Source organism: Ahaetulla prasina, chromosome 2 (genome assembly GCF_028640845.1).
Source record: "Ahaetulla prasina isolate Xishuangbanna chromosome 2, ASM2864084v1, whole genome shotgun sequence".
NCBI lineage: Eukaryota > Metazoa > Chordata > Lepidosauria > Squamata > Colubridae > Ahaetulla > Ahaetulla prasina.
The window spans coordinates 27829562-27837183 of record NC_080540.1 but is presented as its reverse complement, the minus strand read 5'-3'; the positions used below and the strand labels follow the sequence as shown (position 1 = coordinate 27837183).

Genomic DNA, 7622 nt, shown 5'->3' with positions numbered 1-7622 from the left:
AGCTCCTGAGAGTGTTTCCTAGATTTCAGTTCACTAGTTGGACAGTTGACACCTTGTCCTAAATCAACATTAATTTATTTTAAACAAGGATGCTAAACCTCTGGGAATCCTGTTATTGATGCAAGACAGATGGTATTCCCCATACATTCCAAACTTGGTTGTTCTTACTCCAAATCTCACAGTCTTTGTTTTGATTTGTACTCCAAAGCCCATGTCCCAACTTAGCTAAATCTAAGTACCAGCAATCTTGGAAGGCCAGCCTGGGTCTGACTATGTTAGACAAGCAACACAATTTGCAAGCAAGTGAAAAGGCACAGCCAGCATTTGGGGAAACTCAATTCTTCCCTACACCCACTTACCAACTTCCCACATTCACTCTCCCTGTCATGTCTCTTGCTCTGAGTAGGAGTAGAAGAATCAGTGGCTCCTCCCACTGCTGGACCTTGGACCCTGTTTTTGTCTCCAGATGGGATTGCAAGAAAGGGCAGAGACATGGGTCTCTCCCTCCATGGACCCATCCTCCATCAGAGTTTCCTGAAGGTCCCTGTCGTGTCCCACTCCCACTTCGATGCACGAGTCAAGGAAGTCCATAACAGACTTGGCAACGAAGCCTTTGCAGCTTGCCAAGTTCCTTAGAGGTTTATCAGGGCAGGCAGGAGTCCAAGTTGTGACTTCAGTGATAGAGTCCGATATCAGCAAACTAGCTAAGACTTTGCTTGACTCAAGGTTGGAATGCCAAAAGCAGGTCCTTTATATAGGCTGTGGGGTGTGGCTCCATGACTCAGCATTTATCCAGGCCTGCCCCACCCCTCCTTCTGCTGGCGTCGTCTCTCAGATCTCCGGAAGCGAGGGTCCTCCCACATTGAATTGTCTTCAGCTGGATCTGCTGTCAGTAATTCCAGCAGCTGGCTGGCTTCCTCTGATGGCTGAGTCAAAGGAACACACGCCGTATGAGTGAGGTTTATCGGGCTTGTCCGTTCACTCCTGGCATCCTCTCCGGGCATGGGGCCAGGGCCGGGGCTGGAGGCATGACAGGCCGTTCATCTTCATTATCAGACTCGTAGTCTGATAAAAGACCTGGTTGGAGATGGGAGGGGCCCGGCTGAGGAGAGGAGGGAGGACGAGTCACAACAGTCCCTCTTCCCAGATGAAGTGGCATACGGATCTTCTTCACGGGCAGGAATAGGGATTTTCTAAAGCTCCCAATTCATTTTGTGGCCTCCTCAGCCTCTGTCCACTGAGGCCAAAGAGGCTTCCTCTCAAATAACAGAAATGTGGAACATTTTGAGATTTACAGGAGTTGGAAAAATGGCTGCCTAGTTTCTTCTTTCTTTCCGTTTCCCATTCAAAATGCTGTTTGTGGGGGTCCTGGCTGCAACTCTCAGGGAGGCTCTCTCCCATCCACACCAACTCAGTCAGCACAGAAAGACCCATGGATGGAGGTCAGTGGATATGTTGAAGACTACTTCAGCTTCAACCACAACAATACACGAGCACACAATAGATTCAAACTTAAAGTGATCCGCTCCAATCTCGATTGCAGAAAATATGACTTCAGTAACAGAGTTGTTAATGCCTGGAATGCATTACCTGACTCTGTGGTCTCTTCCCAAAACCCCCAAAGCTTTAACCAAAAACTATCTACTATTGATCTCACCCCATTCCTAAGGGGAGTACATAAGAGCACCAACGTGCCTACCATTCCTGTCCTAATGTTCCCTTAGATTGTATTCACTTTATATATTCAATTCATGCTTATACTTATATACAGTATATTATTTAATATGTATTCGACAAAATAGATAGATAGATAGATAGATAGATAGATAGATAGATAGATAGATAGATAGATAAAACAAAAATAGTTGTTTCACTTACATGTCAGGAAGACGATCCCAAATGCCAATATTACAGCAGCCCCAATTCCCACAGGAATCAGCCACCCTGTAGCTAAAGAAGGAGAAACATGGTTTCAATTAGACAGATGCTGAGTTCCCTGGAGTGGAGCTGCTATACAATGGAAGCATTTCCCAACCTTCACTGGCCTCCAGGAAGTGCCCCCACCTGAAGGAAGCCCCTCCCCTCCAAGGCTGCAGAGGACAGAGAGAATGGCCTTGAAGGGCAGAAGGAAGAGACACAACCAATCATCTTTTCTTTCTTTTTTTTGAATTTTTTTTTTGAAGAATAAACTGCATACAAAATATTTTTTGAACAAAATATCAGTCAGGTACATAATTAAACCCAATTCAATTTTCACCCCCTCATTGTATAGTTTATCCAATGTATTTCCCTTTCCCTCTTAAAATTTTATTTTTTGCACATTTCTAACATAAAATTTCTTCTAACCCTCTATCCTGAAGTTAACACTTAAATCAAGTCTAGTCCCCTCCCCCCCTTTTTGTCCCCTTCTACATTAAAAACATATATTCCCCATCACAAATTTCTTTCTTTTCACTCTTTATAATCAGTATCCATAATTCTTACATTTCACAAAACAAAAATTTTATCAAAGGCAAACCAGTAACAAAAAGGAAGAAAGAAAAAGAAACAAGGTAGTATCTATAAAATTCTCTCATACTTATAATTCTCACCTTTTAATTTCAAAAAGGTCTCTCATCATTTATTATTTCATAAATCAATACCAAAGAAGAGGAGAAAAATAAAAAAAAACAGAATAATAACTATAAAAATCTCTCATGCATTTAATTCTCACCTTTTACTTTCAAATAGGTCTCCCTTCACTTATTATTTCATCCTTAATCTTTAAAATTCCTTGCCATAAATCATTATGTTTTTATTTCAATAAATTCTATTCATATCTGTAACTTCATTACCATTCCCTTCTTATTCAGTGACAATTTCAACATTGTCTATTCTTAATAAAAAAGCAAGATAAAAAGGAGCAAACATTTCTCTTATCTCAAAAAGTTTCATGCTTATATTTGTATACTCTATTAGAAGTTTTAATCTCAAGTTATTTCAGTTCAATTACATATGCTTAAAAATTCCATGTTTTCTTAACTTATTAAGTTTCTTAACTCTCCTTTTCCTCTTCGCCCCCCTTTTTTATAATTCTCTAATAGCCTTTATACATTTTTTTAGCTTTATATTAAAACATCATGGGTTTAATATAATGTAATATAACAACAGAGTTGGAAGGGATCTTGGAGGCCTTCTAGGCCAACCCCCTGCCCAGGCAGGAAACCCTACACCATCTCAGATAGATGGTTATCCAACATTTTATTAAAAATTTCCAGTGTTGGAGCATTCACAACTTCTGAAGGCAAGTCGTTCCACTTATTAATTGTTCTAACTGTCAGGAAATTTCTCCTTAGTTCTAAGTTGCTTCTTTCCTTGATCAGTTTCCACCCATTGCTTCTTGTTCTACCCTCAGGTGCTTTGGAGAACAGCCCGACTCCCTCTTCTTTGTGGCAACCCCTGAGATATTGGAACACAGCTATCATGTCTCCCCTAGTCCTTCTTTTTGTTAAACTAGACATACCCAGTTTCTGCAACCGTTCTTCATATGTTTTAGCCTCCAGTCCCCTAATCATCTTTGTTGCTCTTCTCTGCACTCTTTCTAGAGTCTCAGCATCTTTTTTAAATGTTTTAAAAGTTTGTATTTAAAAGGTTTTTTTTAAATATTATTCACTATTATTGCTGCAAGCAGCTCTTTTCTTTTCTTAAGTCATAATTGTTATTCCAGTTCTGTAGTTTTTTCTTATGTTCCTTGCTTAGATGTCATTTGGGTATTTCTCTTGTTGCCAGTTGTTCTCTGCTTTGTTCTTTGAGGTTGTAAGTCTTAAAGGTCAACCAGCTGGTTAGTGAAAGCCTCCCTTGAAATTCTCCTGTAGTCGCAGAAACTTTTCAATCTTGTATTTCCTCTTCTGCCTTTAGATGTCACTCTTTGGTCTACAGTTGCAATTCACAGTTAACAAAGTATTTTATTTATTATTTATTTTTATTTTTATCCATTTTGTTTCTGTAACATCACCTCTTTTGTTTCAATTTCTTTCCTTTTTTGTCCAATTTGTCCCATTTAAGATAGATGATTTCAATTTGATCCTTTACTTGATCCAAGTTTGTAGAGAATAGAGTAAATTGGAGATGTTCAGTTAAAATCCATTTTTAAATACTCCTTTAATTCCTTTCTTTTTTTTCCTCCCTTGTATGTAGTCCTTGATTAATTAATAAAAACTTCCAAAATTGTCCAAATTTTACTTTGAATTAAAAGTCTTATTTTTCTCAGTTTATTTAGGGCTCCAGACTTCCGTTCCAAGCTGAATTTTGGTTAGATTTTTAGGTATCATTTCAATTATTTCCTTCCGGTTTCACTTCCTAATTTAGCCGCTGTTTCAAATAAAAATTTCTTATTGTCTTAAAAAGTTTTATTTTGACATTCTTATCCAATAACATATCCAATAACATATTTAATGTACCCTCATATACAATTAATCGGATCTGCCTGGTCACCACCCCCTTCCTTTTCCTTTTACTCTCCTTCTTTACCTTCTTCTACTTTCCATAACCATCCTCCCCCTCTCTTATCTACATCCTCTCCTCTTTCCTCCCTATTCCTTTCTTCTCCTCTTCCCTCTTCCTTCCTTCCTTTCCTCCTCCTCCTCTTCTCTTCCTCCTTCTCTCTTCTACTCCTTCTTTCCTTCATTCTAAAGTAGTAACCAGGCAGGTCCGATCTTACATTAATTATACATCTTCAATCATCTTTGTACATTAACTATCAATCCATTTTCTACCCTCCCTCCCTTCCCTTCCTCCCCCACCCCCAGGACTTCCGAGAACCGAGTACAGGGTATAAAACTAACAACAAAAATTAAAATCTAGCACAAATCATAATCCATAGTCGTCCTTAAAACCTCCACTCCTTCCAAAGACAAAGAAGATACTTTTCTTCCACTCCATTATATATCAGACCATTCCACCTAGAATTCTCCAAAGTTTCCAATTGAGTTAGTGTTTATTCTTGAATAAAGTACGTAGTTTTTAATATCCAACCTTCATCAATCAATATCAAAACAACGCTCCATCTTCCAATATTCACCAAGGTTTCTTCTAAAATGTCTTTCTTCCTTAGCAATCTCTCAAAAATAGTTCATATTTCCGACTTAGTTTCTTTAATTTTTCTGTCCAACCTTCAGGGTAAGCAATAGTCCATCTTTTCACATCTTTAACATTTATATATACAACAAATAATATTACAAATATCCAAAGTGTCAATTGTAATAATTAAAATCTTCACTTTACCTTACTTATGTCAAATAACATTGTTAAAATTACACCTATATCATCCACAATATATCTATTATAACAATTACATTCTAATTAACATTACATCCATCTCTTAAATATAATATTTAATCCAAGTTCCTAAATTTTACTATCTATCCTCCAAAATTAAACAATATTCCATCTTCCTATTCCTTTATACCTTTAATATATCATATAGTACCCCTAAAATTACACATTTATATCCACAATAAGTCATTTACAAAAATTAACCATAATCATATTTAATAAAATTAAACATTCTCCTCCTTCTTCTATCTTACACATTTTCAACCATCTATTCACCATTCAACTTAACATCTGTTAACAAAGAATTCCCAATCTTTAATACATTAGTATAAAATCTCGTGCTTTACAAATTGTATTGAGAAAATACTTTTCTTCCTTTATAATTCAGTGTTAAACCTGCTGGAACCTCCCATCTAAAATATATCTGATGTTTCTTAAGCTCATCCACCAGAAAGGCAAATTCTTTCTTTCTTAACTTTTTAGGAGGAATTTCCTTCATCATTATTATATCTTGTCCTAATATTTGAAATTTATTTTTATAAAATGCTTGCAAAATTCCATACCTAATCCTCTTATTTGTAAAATAAATAACCACATCTCTCGGTAAACACTTCTGCCTTGCCCACCAGGAATTAACACGATAAATTTTTCAATATTAACTTCAAAATCTTCTGGTTCCATTCTCTATCTGGGCAAAGGCCTGAATAAAAATCTCTTCAAATTTTCCTCTTTAAATTCTCTTAAACCCTTACCCTTATAGCATATTCCATTAATTTATATTGTAATATAACCCTTTCTTCCTCTGCCTTATCAGCCTTAACCTGAATATCATCTATTTTATTTTCTAAATTCAAATTAATTTGAACTTCATCTATTTTCCTTTGCAAATCTAAATTAATTTGGTTAAATTCATTCAGTCTTTCTTCTGTCTGTGTACTAGATAACAATAATGGAGTAATTGATTCCTTTAATTTTTTCATCTCCTTACTCTGCTCTTCCACCAAATCTTTAAAATCCAGTATTTCTTTCTCCATTTCATTAAATTTTTGATCTATTTCTGAAAGATGAGCCTCCATAAGCTCCTGTAAAAAATTCCTTAGACTTTCTTTAATATCCTCTCTCAATTTCCGTACCTGAAGTGAAGATATTTCCAATAATTTAGAAGTGTTTAAATCTCTTTGCTTAAAAGCCATTTTTAAACTAAGTAATATCAAGAAGAAGAAGAAAAAAAAAGGGGGGGGGGAGGGAATAAAAAGAAAAAAAACCCAATAAATTTTTCTTCTTAAACACTGTAAAAAAAAGATAATAAAAAAAGAAATAGATTTTTTTTTTTAAAAAAAAGAATTCCATTTAGAAAAAAAAATCTTGTTATTTTCTTCTTAGAGGTTCCACACCAGCAATTGTAATCAGCATTTCCTTAGCTTTCACTTTCAAAACACAAAACGCCATCTTTCTTCATCTCCACTCTTCAAATAACTTCTCTGTCAGGGAGTTAAAATCATCTTACAAACAAATGCCAGCCTCCTGCTTTCGATTCTTCCGGTGTTCACATTTTATCAGTATTCCTCTTCAGTCACGGAGATGGACGCTGCGTTTTGCTCTGCTTTTGCAGAGGCGTTCTGGACTCTGGAGCTTTTTTGAACTATCGAAGGAGCGTTTCCCATCAAACCACCAGAAATCATTCTGGGGCTTTTCTTGGGGGCTCAAACTTCAGTTCAAATGCTCATCTCCCCCTCTTTGCCCGAGGGCAGAGATTTACGAGCTGTTGACAGAAGATTAGCACTGTCTAAACAGCTCTCACAGAATCACAAAGAACGGGCGGACTGAAATCGCCGCCATTAACACAGCGGAGCCAAACCGGAAGCCCTCAAATAAAAATTTCTTAAAAGGTTGTTGCCAAAATCAATTAAAGTGCCTCTTTGTGAGCTGGTGTTAACTCATCCGGCTTCAATATCTTGTGCAGTTTCTCTGCTTCAACCTCCTGCCTGTTCTTTGTGGCCATCCCGACTTTAGGCAACTGGTGATGGCGATGGTCCTCATCGCAGGGTCGAAGGACAATGGCCAGCGTTACAGGGAATTTGCAACTTCCCTGTTCACACCGGCAGCTCCTTTTTTCTACATTGTCCCTGTGTCGTGTCCCACTCCTCCGCTGACGGCTGGGTCAGGGAAATCCGAATCAGGCTTGCCTCTGCAGCTCTGCCCAAAGTCCTAGCAAAGTCCTCAGAGCAGGCAGGAGACCAGTAAGTGACTTCAGCAAGATAAGTTCGACTTTTGCCTGACTCAGAGACTGCCAGAAAGTAGATCCTTTA

At 37.4% G+C, this 7622-nt stretch overlaps 1 protein-coding gene across 1 annotated transcript in view; it reads right to left on the bottom strand.

Moving 5' to 3' along the window:
* Window positions 1-1857: 1857 nt before the first annotated feature.
* Window positions 1858-7622, bottom strand: part of LOC131190868 (uncharacterized) — a 79166-nt gene continuing 73401 nt past the window's right edge. The window contains exon 12 of the mRNA XM_058168345.1: window positions 1858-1950. Coding sequence (XP_058024328.1) covers window positions 1871-1950 — 80 coding nt within the window. The 3' untranslated portion in view covers window positions 1858-1870. The remainder of the gene's footprint in view (window positions 1951-7622) is intronic.